The sequence below is a fragment of the Diabrotica undecimpunctata genome, chromosome 6 (assembly GCF_040954645.1).
Source record: "Diabrotica undecimpunctata isolate CICGRU chromosome 6, icDiaUnde3, whole genome shotgun sequence".
Taxonomy (NCBI): Eukaryota; Metazoa; Arthropoda; class Insecta; order Coleoptera; family Chrysomelidae; genus Diabrotica; species Diabrotica undecimpunctata.
Genome location: NC_092808.1, coordinates 22236870 through 22254036, shown reverse-complemented (window position 1 = coordinate 22254036; position 17167 = coordinate 22236870). Strand labels below are relative to the sequence as shown.

Here is a 17167-nt window from a genome sequence, read left to right as displayed (position 1 = left end):
AATTCAGTGAGAAGAGAGAGGTTGCCTAATTTAGTTAAAATCGGTAGCAGCTCCTCTGCAAACTCTCTAATAATATCCACACTAGAGCCATCGCAGCCTGGAGATTTTTTGGTTTTCTAATGATCCCTCTAATATGGTTTTTTGAGATTCTTTGCGCACAAGGAATCCATTTTTAATTCATATTATGTATTTTACTTGTCTGCCTATAAACTTTTTTATCGTCCCTCGCAATGAGGAAATAAATATTTTGTTGATACAGGAAATACTATAAACGAAAATTTCATAGATTTTTAAGTATTTTTCTTTAATAAAATTCATTATAGTGTTTAAAGTTTTATTTTATTTGTTGTTTGGTAATTCAAAGAAAACTACATTTTTTTTTATAAAACACTTTACATTTTAACGTCTTTCATAACTATTGACTCCATTTGTATCATATAAAAATCAGGCATTACGAGGATTAAGACACATTGTACGGCAAATTAAAACAGGAAGCCCGGCTTTATATTTTACTAAATCTTTTCTGGTTCAGTCGGTACGACAGTTGGGCTTGAGCTAATTAAATGATAAGAGAGCCACCATGATAGCAATGGTTGAATAACTGCTAAGAATAAAAGAAAATAGATACGTCTTTTGTGACCAGTTGTTGTTGATGTTGCTTCGTAATAACCTGCATTTTGCGAAGTTCCAGCTAGAACAGCCACCTGCAAAATAATAAATGATTAATAAATTTGCAATTATTCACACTATAGTTTAATTTCAAAATTATTGATGATTTGTTAATGTATTGGACGTTTTTCAGATTTGGTCCCAGTGATAGCCTCAAATTAGCTGTCAATTAAGTTTCACAGAACGAAATATTGCGTTGGCAGTTTTGCCATATCCTTATAATGTTATATGCTTCAAATACAAAGAGATAAAGCTTTTAAAACGTACATTTTTATTATATTATTTTATGGGTTCTGTATATATACCTTATTTAAAACATTAATGAATTAATATTAGTTTCGTTTGATATTAATTGCAATTAATTATTAGAAATTTTTTTTGGCAATTGCCCTTTGTTAGGTTAGCGGATAGATTTGGCAATGGACTGCCGGAGTGATGACGTAGTTTTATTGACATCTGTCAGTTTCACTTTCCAAACAAACCTTATTTAGTGTGGACAATTTGTATTTTTCGTTATTTTTTCATATTTTTTACAGAATCTTTCCGCTTTTTGCAATATCTATGTATTCTAATAGTTAATACAACAATTTTACAAGATTGTGTAAATAATAAAGCATGTTGTTTCTTGGAGCATGGAATTTCTTTAATTTAAACTTTTAAACCATATTTCATAGAAATAGAACACTGAATTATGATGGTATTAGAGAGATATTGCAGTCAATTTTGCACTTGCTGTATTACAGCATGCGTTATTTTGACAGCAGAACATGCGCAGATGTGATATTTGGCTTACGCTGCGTTATTGAAAATACGGCCTGCCGTTACGCTGTGCGGAATTCGTTGCGCTATTTTCTTTCTCAAGTTATGTATGTTGTTTGTCTTTCATTTAAACCAAGTTTATTTGTAATAATTTTCTAAAATGAGTACATCAGACAGTAGCATAATGCAACAATATAATTAATAATTTGAGATGATGATTAAGGTGACAAATTGATTAAAAGCTAATCTTTAAGCCTGCTGGAATATGCGAGCCTTCTCATCACTCCTAAAAGCAAAAATATAAGGGCATAATTTCAAAATTAATGTAGAATGCAACTGCATTTACCACTAACAGAGTTTCTACTTTCGACTTTCTTAGTCACACTAATAAAATATAGGAGGTAGTACTTGATAGATGGATATCTCAGACAGACTAAATTATCGATTAATATACTGACCTTAAGACTCCTAGTAATGAAGAACATCAACGAAAAACTGGAGTAAGCCAAACATACATAATATCCAACCCTTCCTGCTAATAGACTTACTAAAATGCTTAAAATTATGCCTACAAATTTATATCCGATGTAGGCTAGAAGATCGAGAGTACGGAGATTGGTTTCTATTTGTATGATGTACCTAAAACAGAAAATACATTAACAATTATTATATTATACTCATATACGAGGTACAGACGTCACTTATTTGCAGTCTGATTTAGTAGAAAGAGATAAATTTTCTATATATGTCCACTATTCATTCAATATTTTTCAATAATTCGATCAATATTTTGAATTCATTCATAACAATAAAAATCTACTAAACAGTACTTACAAAGTAGCACTGTAAATAGCAAGTTCTACCAAACACCATGCCAGTGCAGATGATGCTAAAATTCCTATCTGTTCTGGACTAAACCTATCGTGCATTCCTAACACTAATCCAGCTGTTACGACATATGTTACGTAACCCATTACTGGTATATACAAATCTGGGACATTAATTTCAAATCGGGGCTGTATAGGGCCTTCATATTTCACAGACCAATCCTAAAATAAATATAATTAAGTATTTAGAAAAATAATGAATTCTACCTACTTAGTAATTTATCTTAACCCATTAGCGCCTAACGGTACCATATGGGCTCGTTAGAAGGAGGTTTTTAAAACGTGAAGAATTTCTTGTAGTGGGGACTCCGAAGCGGTTTGAGTGGTCAGACAAGTTTAGTACATGTCGATACATACCTAGGAGAGTTTGTGCGAACCAGTGGTAAAATGTTTCGTTTGTTTTGGATATTTGAATACATGTGATAGTAATATTCGTGAAAAATATGGACATCAAATTTGTGTAAGTGTTATTTAACTCTGAAAATATTATCTAGCTAATTCCATTTATACGTATATTATCAATAACATGTGAAGGAATGTTAGTATGTAAAAACTGTTTTTGTCTAAATTATTATGGCTATAAAATTTGCCTCTAAACATAGGTGTGCCCATATGGGCTCGTTAGGCGTTAATGCCATTTAAGAATAATGTGTTTTATTTTAGGGGAATTACGCTTCAAGAAGCTCTAGATATAGCTTATGATGAAGGAAATGCCGTAGATATATATATTGAGCCTCCTGATAGTAACATCTTAACTGATGAAGACTCTGCAGATGAAGATGAGAGTGGTTTAGCAGACAATTTGTCGGCAGGACAACTGAGTGCTCCAGCTGAGATTGTATTTGCGAACAAAGATAGACTGGGACTCAACCTTGATAATATTGATATTTTATCTGCATCAACTCATGTACATGTTCCAAATAAGGACAGTTATTCACTGAATATAGCCATCAAACCAGCAGTCACCAATTTTGTTGAAGGAGATTTGCAAACCGGTAGTCGTACATTTCCACCAGGGGACTACTCTAAATACCAATTGTTGAGCTGTTCAGAGATATTTGAATGTTTTTTCTCCGACGATTTGCTTCAAATAATTTTACATGAAACGGTAAACTATGCTTTATTTCAAAATTGTCCTAATCCTAATCTGACCATAGAAGAATTAAAAGTTTTTATTGGTATTCTGATCCTCAGTGGAATTAATGTTTTGCCATCGAAAAGAAGTTATTGGGAAAACTCAGATGATATAAAAAATATTATGATATCAGAAGCCATGCGCCGTGATAGATTCTTGCAAATATGCAGATTTATTCATTTTGCTGATAATAACAATGTAAACACCTCTGATAAAATGTACAAGCTTCGGCTAATTACAGACAACTTAAAATCAAGTTTTCTTAAACACTTTATACCTGAACCAAATCTTTCCTATGATGAATCGATGATTCGGTATTTTGGTCGCCATGGATGTAAACAATTCATCCGTGGCAAACCAGTAAGATTTGGATACAAAGTTTGGTCGTTGAATACTCCGAATGGTTACTTGGTGAATTTTGAAGTATACCAAGGAAAAAATCCCAGATCAAATTCTAATTATGAATCAATTTTTGGAAAACCAACGGCTCCTCTACTGCAAATGATTGAGGAACTAAAGGAAAAAGGAAACTTTCCGTACAATTTTTTTTTTTCGATAACTTGTTTACAAATCCAAATTTATTATGTACTCTAAAAGCTAATGGTTATACTGGAACCGGCACTATAAGGGAAAACCGCTTGCCAAAGGACTGCCCTCTTCTTTCAAAAAAGGAGGTTGAAAAACAAAGAAGAGGATACTTTTCATACATTTTAGACAGGGAAACGGGAATAGTGTATGTTAGATGGATGGACAATAATGTTGTCACCCTTGCTAGTACGAGTTATGGTATTGAGCCAGTGAAGGCAGTAGACAGGTTTAACAGAAAAGAAAAGAAAATACTTCCCATACCAAGGCCTAATCTTATAGCGGAATACAATAAAAATATGGGTGGAACTGACCAAATGGACAACAACATATCTTGGTAAGTTTGTCTCTTTGTCTGCCTTTAGAATATAATTTTTTATCTGATTGTAGTTATCGCATTGGTATTAGATCAAAGAAATGGTACTGGCCCATATTTACTTATCTAATTGATGCTGCATTACAGAATGCATGGATTTTGTACAGAAAAAGTGGCCGAAAAATTAGTCAACTAGATTTTAGACGAAGTATTTACCAGGTAAATAAACAGGTAGAAGGAAGCTATTCAGTAGTAATCTTGTGTTTCTTTTCTTTATTTCAGACGTATTTAACAAGATACAGGGTACAACCGAAAGCTACTGGACGAGCACCGAAAGCAGCAGCGAGTGATTTTCGAGTTAGCCATGATATTAGATATGATGAAATGCATCATTACATTATTACAGTCCCCGAAGGTAAAAGGCGAAGATGTGGGGGTGACAATTGCAATAGTAGGGGACGAACAATGTGCTGCAAATGCAATATTGGACTTTGTATAGATTGTTTTCGAATGTTTCATAATCAATAGTTAATTTTTATAAAAATAATTTTTTTTTGTGTATAATATAGGTTGCGCCTAACGAGCCCATATGGGAACAGCTATTTTAAAGCATCTTGTTGTTCCTAATAAAAAAATATGGTCAAAAGTATGTTGTAGGGTCTTATTTTAGTCATTATTATTGTAAATTTCTAAAATTTTAAGAAATTTTTTTTTTCTCAGCGTTAATGGGTTAAATTGAATTCATCCATAACAAAAATTTATCCATTTAGTGCAATATTCACTGTAACCCCATCATATTATTGATAATTACTTCTATGCTAGCTGAATAATTATATATTCTACATAGTATATATATATATATATATATATATATATATATATATATATATATATATATATATATATATACATCCTACTATCATTTTCGCATCGATACATTATGCTTTTACCATCAATTTAGCATCGTTTTGCAAAGTAGCATCTGTATATCGACGCTACTTTACAAGACCTTAATAACTTTTTTCCTGTACCTGTTACAAGAATTTTAACCATCTCATTGATTAGAGTTTTGATACCGTGTTGGTATTTTAAAATATCTGCTTTCTCTCTTTATCCCTTACTGAGTTATATAAGTTTATTCCAGAAAATGTTTGAGTCTAAAATGATGGTACAGTGAAAATATTATATATATTTAGTTCAGGGTTTTACCGTTTACTCGCTGCCATTATATACATGAAAATGTATATCCCACTTTCATTATCAATCATTTTAGCATCAGAAATTTGGCATCGCTGTTGAATATAATATTACCCACAACGAAATAGTAAATTTAAGAATATATATATATTTTTTCACCCACAAATCATTCTGGCATCATGTTTAGTTAAAAGTAACGGGTTATTATATATTGCAACTACCTATTGTATCTTCGCTCCAATTGGTCCAGTCGCGACGTACAGCCCCTCAAATGATAGGATTTAACCAATAAAATACAATAAGACAGAAAAATCAAATATAGCAGCATGTCAAAAGGGCTTTAATTATATATCTTCGTTTCTATAAGTCCAATCGTGACGTACAGTATCTCAAATGACAGGATTTAACCAACTGAAAACAATGAAATAAAAAAATTAAATACAGCAACATGTCAAAAGGGCCGTAGTCACGTATCTTCGGTTCTATTAGTCCAATCGTGACGTATAGTACCTCTAATGATAGGATTTAACATAAAGAATACAATGGGATAGAAATATCAAATGCAGAGCAATGTCAAAAGGGCCTTAGTTGTGTATCTTTAGTTCTATTAGTCCAATCATGACGTGCAGTACCTCAAATGAAAGGATTTAACAAATAAAATACAATGAGGTATAGGAATTAAATGGAGTAGCATGTCAAAATGGCCGTAGTTATGTATCTTCGGTCCTACTAGTCCAATCGTGACGTACGATACCTCAAATGATACCACTTAACCAATAGAATACAATGACATAGAAATCAAATACAGCATCACGTCAAAAGGGCCTTAGTTACGTATCTTCGTTTTTAGTGGCCCAATCATAACGTACAGTACCGCAAATGACAGGATTTAACCAATCGAATACAATAAGATAGAAATGTAAAATACATCAGCTTGTCAAAAGGGCCTTAGTTATGTATCTGCGGTCTTATTAGTAAAATCGTGACGTTTCGTACCTCAAATAATAGAATTTAACTAATAGAATACTATGAGATATAAAACTTAAATAGAGTAGCCTGGCAAAAGGCTTTTGACAAAATCTGACATAACAAAATGCTAGAAATATTGGAAACAGCGGGATTGATCGATAAAGATCTACGAATAATTACAAATCTATACTGGCATCAAGTGGCAATAATAAAGGTTGAACAAGAACTGTCGGATGAAATAAATATAAAAAGAATAGTGAGACAATGCTGTATATTGTCGCCTTTACTTTTTAACTTATATTCGGAGGAAATATTTAAGGAAGCCTTAAGGGAGACAACCGAAGACAAACATAATTATATACAGGATGACGGAATAAAAGTTGGAGATGCCACACTGGACAGAGTAGAGAAACTCGTGTATCTCGGCAGTAATATCAATGAGAGCTGGGATCCAACCGCAGAAATTAAAAGCCGACTAGACAAGCCCGAGCTGCCTTTGTAAAAATGAGAAACGTACTTTGCAGTCACGATCTTAGTATTGACCTTAGAGTTCGAGTGACATTTGCTACATCTTTCCTGTCCTGCTGTATGGAGTGGAAGCGTGGACTCTAACTGAGGCTATACAGTTATATTATATTATAGGGCTGTAAGTATACAGACGACTACTGAAAATAAGCTGGGTCGACAGAGTTAGAAATGAGGAGGTCCTTAGACGGCTGAACCAAACTACACAACTGGTTAATATAATAAAGAAACGCAAGCTGGAATACTTAGGTCATATTATGAGACACCCTGAAAAATATAATCTTTTACATCTGATCATTCAGGGAAAGATCCAAGGTAATCGTGGTCCTGGTAGAAGAAGAACACCATGGCTGAAAAATCTAAGGCAATGGTATGAAAAATCAACTACATCGTTATTTAGAGCTGCTGTCAATAAAGTCACGATGGCAAATATGGTAGCCAACATGATATCCAACGATCGATAACGGTCATGGAACTAGAAGACGAAGAAGTCTGGCAAAAGGGCTTTAGTTATGTATCTTCGATCCTATTTGTCCAATTGTGACGTACAGTACCTCAAATGGTACCATTTAACCAATAGAGTACTACGACGTAGAAATCAAATACATCAACACGTCAAAACGACCTTAGGTATATATCTTTGCTCCTATATATGTTATGTCAAAAGAGCCTTAGTTGCGTATCTTCGGTCCTATAGGTCTAATCATGACATGAAGCCTAAAATGATAGGATTTAACCGAGATAATACGATGGTAGAGAGAAATTAAACATGGCGGCATCTAATAACACCTTAAACTGGCAGCAATAAAACGAATTACCGCACAGAGATGTGTGGCATATTACGTGACAGGATTTAGCGAATACCATACAATTACGTCATACATCTCTTTGCATACGTCCACTTTTAGTTAACTACTTAGTATCTATTCAGTACTTTGCTTTACGGTGTTGAGGCATGGACTCTTAAACAGAAGAATGTTAAAAATCTTGAAAGCTTTGAGATGTGGTGCTACCGCCGTATACTAAAAATAAGTTGGGTGGATATAATTACAAATGAAGAGGTATTAGAAGTTATTCACCGGTCACCGCCTTTTCTGTAAATGGAGTGAATATTGTTTTCCATTTAATATTTTTTCTCAGTTGAATAATTCCTGCTGGTATTTGGTCTAAGCTTACTTCTTTTCCCCATTCAAGCTGTTTCATAGCTAATTCTACTTCCTCTTTATAGTGCCCTGTTCACCTGTTTTGGTAATTTCGGACTATTTCATCTCTTATAACATAAAACAGTTGTTTCAGATATCTTTATCGCGTTTCCTTTTTTTATGGATGAATATTCTGCCGTTTTCATCTTCTACTATTTCATATGGAGCTACACGATTAACAATTCCAAATCAAGAAAACATAAATAACACTTCGAATTATATTATACAACTAATAGTCCAAAACTGAAGATCAAGAGGTAGATGGCCAAGAAGCCTAAATCTTAATGACGAACACAAATATAATCGACTAATCAGACAATTAAGATCAGCGCTACATGATGAAGGCAATGCCACATTTGAACACTACATTAGTACATTGTCTAAAGAAGATCATTAAGTATGAATAGCAACAAAAACACTTAAAGAGACCTGAACAACACAACTCACCATTTAAGAAAGATGACGTTAGTTGAGGAAGATCAGACCAGGAAAAAATGTCAACATTTTCAGAATACCACATAATAATAGTCAAGCAATAGAACACTGAAAACTTTTATTTTTAACTGTACGCCCATGAATGACTTACCATTTTTTAAGTAACACTTAATATTGCACTTGTTTATTGTATTTTTTTCATCTTTCAAGATAATTCTTATAGGGATATATGTATTTATAACATACGGTCTTATGGTCTTATTACGGCTTTAAGATTATTCGACCCAAATGTATCTTGTACCGCACTGCTAATTGAGAATTATGTTTGTAATGCGATAAGAGGTCCGGATATACGAGACACCAGTGACTCATGCCGCACTGATAAAAATCCGACAGGAATCTGTATTTCTATAAAAAAAGAATATGTAGATTAATTTGTTTTGTGTATTAATTTAGTTTAGTTTGAACAAGACTTGCAGTAAAAGATTTTTCTAAATATAGAATGTAAACCATATTCCCAATGCTTTGTGAAAGAGAACCAGTTTATAATATACCGGACGACGAAGGACTTCAACATCTAATTAATAGGATTACCACAATGTGTGATGAATATGGCCTTAAGCTAAACACCGCAAAGACAAAGGTGATGGTCGTCAGTAAAACGCCAACACAACAAGAAGTGGTAACAGCTTATGGTGAACAACTGGAGAGAACTAACAGTATCACTTACCTTGGTTGTAATCTAAATGAGAACTGGGATATGAGCAAAGAAATTAGAATACGGATAGAGAAGGCCAGAGCTGCATTCTTTAAGATGAAGAATCTGTTATGTGGAAACAATATTACTTTAAGTCTGAAAATTTGATTAGTGAGATGTTATGTGTTCCCTACTCTTTTGTATGGTGTCGAAGGTTGGACTTTGACGGATACACTTCTCAAGAAACTGGAAGCCTTTGAAATCTGGGTGTATCGGAGAACCCTACGAATAAGTTGGGTGGATAGAGTTCGTAACGAAGTTGTTTTGCATCGGATGGGAAAAGTTACGGAAGTCGTCAAAACAGTTAAAAATCGCAAACTTGAATATTTTGGCCATGTTATGCGCCACCCAGAGAGATATAATATACTCCATTTAATAATACAAGGCAAGGTAGACGGAAGAAGAGGGCCAGGTCGAAGAAGAACGTCATGGCTTAGAAACCTGAGAGATTGGCTTAACAGATCCTCTGCATCTCTTTTCCGAGCTGCCGTCAACAAAATTACTATAGCCAATTTGATAGCCAACGCTCGATAATCGAGCTCGGCACATGTAGAAGAAAAAAAGGACGACCTTATTTTAGAATATTGGTCGATGAATTGAAATCATTGTTCAAGAAACGAATTATTCATGTGCAGATGTTTTACTATAAAAACATGTAGAACCAAAATCTCGATTAAAAAAGTTGCAACCAGTTACTCAGGATGGAACTTAACCCCATTATTGATTTTACAAGTGATAAAATGGGTCGACAAAAAACCAGTTTTATTCCTTACATCATTTAAACATAATAGTTGTATCTTGGTTTAATCAAATGAAAAGAAAAATTATACACAAGTACTAAAACCACAAACTATTCTCGATTATAACTTGGTGAAAAAGAGTGTTGATTTTAGTGATCAAGTGGCTTCTTACCAAAGCCCAATACGCAAAATTCTGAAGTGGTACCGAAAAGTGGCAGTGAAATTAATATTTAATACCTGATTTAATACCACAGTAGTCAATGCTTAGTTGCTAAATAACAGAAAACGTAAAAAAGTGACAACCTATCCTTGAGTTCAGACTGGAGTTCGCGAAGGCATTTGCAAATAAAGAAATGTTGTAACCTTCACGACAAGTTACATCCAAAAATACCATCTCAGGCAAAGCGATGTAGATAATACAAAGAGAAGAAAGTGTACAAGATGTTACAAATTTTTAAGAAGAAGCATGATTAGTAGAAAGGCCGATAGAAAAGTTAAAACATACTCTGAAGAATGTGATGGCAAAACTGCAATATGTCTAGTATGCTTTATTGAATCACATTAAAAAACAATTTTACTTATACAGGAACTATTATTGAGTAAAAACGTATTGTGCCTCAAGTGGCCTTATAATATTGGATAAGTTGATAGTTTCTAGTAGAACGTTTTTATTGTTAATTACCTCCGTAAAAGTGAGTTATAGTATTTATAAAAAAATGGATGTAAATAATATACCTTCGACATCTAAAAAAGCTAGATTTGAACATAAACGTAGATTGACCACTGCTGAATTACAATCATTGTTAGAAGCATCTCGCGAAGACAATGTAGATTAAACGAATGGTGAAAGTGACCCTGATTGACTCTGATGAAATATTTGCACAAAGTCGTTCAGAAAAATCGAGGATTGCGTTTTGGAAAGAGACAACACAAACAAAATTTAAGACTTTTCTCGGGCTTATGTTCCATATGGGTACAATTAAGATGAACCGTCTGAATGACTACTGAAAAAGTATGGGTAACTTCTATAATAGTGTTGACTTACTAGACAATTGATCATAGCCCATATTAAGAAATAACCGAATAGACAATCCTCACTTGTCAAAGAAACTAAAAAAACGTGAAGTGGTCTAAAAACTAAAAAGTCCCCTATTCAAACTGGTTTTTAATAAAAAATTTAATAATATGTTAAAGTTTTTTTAATATACCCTAAAACTGAAAGCGCAAAGAATCGATTGCAAGTTACAAAATACTTGTAGTCATACTGTTTGGACAAGTACAGTTGTTTAAATAATCGGTTTCTGTGATAAACAAATTGAATAAATTGTAAAATATTTTTTGATCTGCTTGATATTTAGCACACTTTAATAACTCATCAATTGCCATAATTTCAAGTAGCTATATTACCTGTCGTTAGGCAAAAAACAAAGTTATTAACATTTATAAATTACTACAAACATAATATCTTACAGTTTACGGTTTTTTCGGTTTTTCTTATCTCAATTATTTATGTATTTAAATTTGGTATTTGTCTACATAAAAAACTTTTTATGGTCTACAACATTTATTTGAATTGTTTTTCTTTAGAATGTATACAAAACGTTTTATAAGCAAATTATTTTCTTTTTGCCTTTTAAGATTGTTTAAAAAAACAAAGCAAAATCAACTTTAGTCAACTCAGTCTTTACGAATTTTTCGTCGGCTACCCCTCATACTATTTAGAATTTATATTTCTGTATAAGATTTTTTTAAACTATTTAGCGAGGTTCCGTGAACTACTTTCTTATGGCAAAGTCAAATATTATTTTTCTATGTGATTAAGCCACAATTATTGGTCGATATTGAGATGAAAATTACATTTTTAATTAACTAATATTTAACGATATGTTTTCCAATATTTAACCTTGTTTATTGTACAAATTATGTAAAAATGTGTATACACATTTTGTACAAAAAACGTTTTTTGAGAACGATTTCCTGAATGGAAATCAAAATGTCAAACATTAAATAATTAAAAATGTAATTCTCATCACAATCACAACCAATATTTTTGACTTAATCCCATAAAAACCTAATATTTATCTTAAACTATTCACTGATAGCTTCGATAAAACAGGTTGGAAATTAAAATATGTAAAATATTCCCCGACACAACTCTCTGGGAAAAAATATCTAAATAAATAGATATAACAACTGAACATTGATATAAAAAAACCTGTTAGTTGACCCCAGCCGGCTGAAATCAGCCGGCTGGCAGGTAGATTCAATGTCTTTATTATTTGAACTTGACCGACCGACCAAACCGATCGATATTTTTATGTTTTCAAATATAATTTTAAGTATTAATACTGGCAACATCTATTGGCTTTAAAATGATACCAAATACAATAATTTTACCTTCCGAGGTTACAATGATGGTTTGATGTAAAAAATTTAATATATAAAAAAATCGGATTATTGAAAAACCGACAACGGTGCCAAGCCTACAAAGGTGCTCTAAACGAACATACACGACTTATAAATAGGAAATGATAGCATTTCTTGGTGATGCTAAACTACTGCAACGTGAAAAGAGCTCTAAATGATAGCGGGATGTATATATATATATATATATATATATATATATATATATATATATATATATATATATATTATATATATTCTACAAAAGTTCTATAATATTTATCCCACAGAAAAAGTTCCTTGACAAAATAGAAGTAGTTCATTCAAGATGACATCGAAAATTCATGAAATGTCTAGTGAAGTTTGGAACATCAGAAAATATAAATATAAACAGATGTTTTGACAATTTATAACAGTGGTATTTTGAGTTTTGATGTTTATAATTGTCAGTCAGTTAAAGTATTGTAAACAAGTTTGAGTTTGAATAGAATAGAATTTGAAGTTATTTTAAAAGTGTAACAATATATTATTAATCAATAATAAAACTTTATCTTTAGTATTTTAGGTCTACTTATGGTAAGTTTATCCCTATTCATGCTTAATGCAATTAATACACCTATTAATAGTCAGATTGTTTTATCAAAATGTATTAATTCAATAAACGCATAAACAAATGAACTGAAACCAGATTGAGCCAATTTTAGTTCCTACTTACTAGATTTTTGGATGCAAAAATATATATAATGTCTAGCTACATGCCCCGGAAACTTATATGCATAACCTTGGAACATTCCCATCACTTTGACCCCAGCTAGTATTTTAACACAATCTCGGGGTGTCACAAATAAAATATTCAAACGAAGCTTAATTCTGTCAAAAGTAACGACAGAATTGTTCATTCACAAGCTTTCAATTTTATTTTATTATCTTTAAGTTTCGTTTGCATTTATTCTTAGTAATTTTAATAATTTAAGTTGTTTACTTAGTTATTAAAATTTAGTTTTAAAAATATTTAGCAAAGAATTTTTGTGTTGTGCTAGTAAAAAAACTAAACATGGTGAATTATTGTATTGTTCCGTTGTGTACAAATTATGGAAAAATTACAAAAAGGAGAATAAGTAAAAGTAAGTTGTCAAATTGTAAGTTGTCAGGAAGCAAACAATAACAGTATTTAACATTTGTTTCTGAAAATATCAGTGTAATAAATATTATGTAATTAGTTTAGAACTGTTTTAACTTAAACCACAAATAAATATACATATATCTAGAAAAATTGTGCATTTTTTATATATCCCTTTATTTTTTAATAATACATGTGAGATAATTTCATTGGAAAATAATAAGATATTTTATAGTAAATTTTAATTAGTAACGAAATAGCCCGCAAGAGGCGCTAAAGGGTATGTATGTAAGGGGGGCCCATTTGAATTTCCTGCCAAAAGATGATTAGTAATAACCGCAAGTGGTGCTAATGAACGAAATTTATACATTGAGTTGTCTATCTATTTCTATATACTATATTATTTATTTATGGTCTAGCTAGGAATAAAATCTAACTTATTAAATGTAGTAAATTTACATACCTTGTGATTGAAAGGAAAAAACAGCAATAATATTTTAGACATTACATATTTGGTATCAACAGCAAAATAATATTTTAATTTAGAGATAGGGACAATTTTTTCAACTTCTTGTTTCAACATTGTAGTTCCTGCTCCTGCCAACTGAAAACAAAAAAATACTTATTAAAATAATTTATTTATATCAAATATAAACAAAAAACGGGAGTATTTTGAAACTAGGAAATCTAAAAGAATAAATAAAAACCGAACATAATAATGTTGTAGGACACAACCAATAAGTAGTCAAACAGTAACTGAAACAGTAATTAATGGGAACAAAATACATAAAATAATTGAAAAACAAATGAGGAAGTTATGTGGATATGACAATACATACAATAGAAAAGATAGAAAAATATTATGAAATGAAAGAATATAAGCAAAAAATAAAAGCATTGATACGAAAAGAAAATAGATCAATAAAATACATGAGTATCAACACCATAATAGTTAAGTTGATTTTAAAGAGGAAGGGAAATATGTGAGTGTTACAGGTTTATTGGTAAATAGTTTATCATAATTACTTGTTGGCCATATTGTAAAGCCATGTCTTGTACAACAGGTTGACCCAAGACACTCAAATTTTGTGGAACTCCTGCTAACGGATTCATGTTTAAATTTGTATAAGGTTGATTAAAATTCTGACTCTGCTGCTGTGGCATCTGTGGTGTACTTGTAAATTGTGGATTTTCCATTGGAGGAAAACCTGAAAATGAAGAATTAGGGTTTAACAAATCAACTATTATTTAAAAATTTTGTTGCAACTTAACTTAACTGAATATAGTAAGCGAAATGTTAAGATTTACTTTGTGGAGAATTTAAGACATCAAAATATTAAGAAATCTGAAATTCTTGTGCAAACTAATATGAAAATAAAACAATTCATTAAAATGAGAAGCATATTATTATGTTCATTTTGTCATTTGTGTTCTACTCAGTAACTTACTTTGTTGGAAACTGTTCATTCCAGGATCTAGTGTTGGATACATATTTTGAGCAGGGGCAGGTGGAGGTTGGTCATAAGGTGTGTATCCCATAGAATTAACATCAGCTACCCTTTTAAGTTTTCTTCCAAGGGCTAAAAATTGAAAGGGTTTATTTATACTATTGAAAAAGACTTCTTACAGCTTAAAAATCTATGTTATTTTGATATTATACTTACATTGTCTACCCCCAGTATTTGCATTGTAGTTCATTGTATTAAATTTTACAAAAATACCATTAAGTTAATAAATAAATTATCTACAGTTTACCTACAATATTCTGATATTCTATATAAAAATACTCAGACACGTCACTTTGACGTTGTTATGACAACTGCCAAAAATTCTATTCTCTGGTTCCGTGTCAATAATATCAAAGTGTTTTGTGTTTCTACATTCCCACTATTACTAATATAATTGTCAGTTGTTTTTCTATTAGTTATTTACTATAATTGCCATATAAATTTTAAAATTGAAAATATAGAAATTAATATGATTCGGCTAATTTTCAGTTTATATCGCCGAGTTACGCCAAATATAGGCAACTTATAGTTAGAGTTGTATTGTTGCAACCATGGACGTATAAACACGTTGCAACTAACGCATAAAATTCAAAGCAAGCGAATAATAACAAAATTTTCAAATTAAGCGAAATCACACACTAAACATTTACTACACCCATTCACAAAATTAAAATTCTACACATACAATAATTAACAATTATTGTTAAAAACACTAAATAAAAATGGAATAATGTAAATGTACGTGGGGAATTGGAAAATGAGAAAATGTGCATATCATGTAATAACGATATTTTTTTGCAAACCGAAAAGTTAAAAAGTTTATGTGCCTATCTTTTAATTTAACCTTGTTGGAATATATGCAATTAATAGTAATCAATATTCGAAACAAAATTAATTAACAATTATTTTCATATTAATAAAATTACATAATCAGCTGATTTAAAGGCTTTTTAGTTAAGGTTTTCCTTAGAAGCATTGAATATGGTTCAGTCTTACTTGCAAATCAGAAAACAAAGCGTGGAAGTAGCCTGCTGAAGATGAAAGTAGCCTCCACTTTTAAAATATTTTGTCAGGAGTGTCTCAAGATAACTGCTTTAGTTCAATTTTGTTTACTTTATTCATCATCAATTTTTTGTTTACCTGCCGTTTTTTATTCTTGCAACATGTCTCACCCATCTCCATTTTTGCCTTGTAATACGTTCGAGAAACGAATACGTTACAACAAACTCCTGAAAAATTCGAAGAAGAACCTAATATGCTCGAGAATGAAATAAGAATGGCGATCAGTAAACTCAAGTATAAGCCAGGGGCAGATATAGATTTTTTCTAGTTTGGGTTTATCTTTTTTATGTCTTTCGGTTGGCGTTTCATTGGATCGAAGTTCCCTTCCCAAAGCAAATGTCTAGATCCGCCACTAAGTATAACAAGGCACCAGACCAGGTCTAGATATGGTAATAGTAGAAATATTAAAAGCCACCGAAGAAACCGGAATAAAATTGCTTCAGTTGCTCTATAACAAAATATGTCATTCCAAGCAATGGTCTGACTACTGGACAAAATCTACAATAACAACCATACATAAAAAAGCTTCCATAAATGCGACAATTATATACTTAACTATCACTCTTATCACACATGCCAGCAAAATAATGCTAAACATAATCAATGAAAGACTAAAAAACGTTCCTACTTTCCTAAATCGTCTATTATGAGAAAAATGTCATTGGCATATCGGAGAATAATTTAATATCTGTCCATCGATGTTAATACGCTTTGAGTCCCACTCGAATTGTTTAAATCGTTTACTGCATGACTCTTATAAATAGTTTTGGCGACAAATTATCTCCTTACCTCACCCCTCTGCCAATTTTTATCTTCCCAATCATGCAATGAAGGTTTACAATTGTTACAGTTACAGTTTACATGTTTTCAAAAATATTGATGGAACCACAAAATCTGT

At 31.7% G+C, this 17167-nt stretch overlaps 1 protein-coding gene across 1 annotated transcript; it reads right to left on the bottom strand.

Moving 5' to 3' along the window:
* Window positions 1–317: 317 nt before the first annotated feature.
* Window positions 318–15513, bottom strand: Yif1 (Yip1d-interacting factor 1). Its single transcript, XM_072533600.1, has 7 exons — window positions 15364–15513; window positions 15148–15279; window positions 14726–14907; window positions 14163–14303; window positions 2263–2477; window positions 1887–2067; window positions 318–704 (listed from the first exon to the last, which is right to left on the bottom strand). The coding sequence occupies exons 1-7, from the start codon at window positions 15395–15397 to the stop codon at window positions 513–515; spliced, it is 1077 nt and encodes a 358-aa protein (XP_072389701.1). The 5' UTR covers window positions 15398–15513; the 3' UTR covers window positions 318–512.
* Window positions 15514–17167: the final 1654 nt, after the last annotated feature.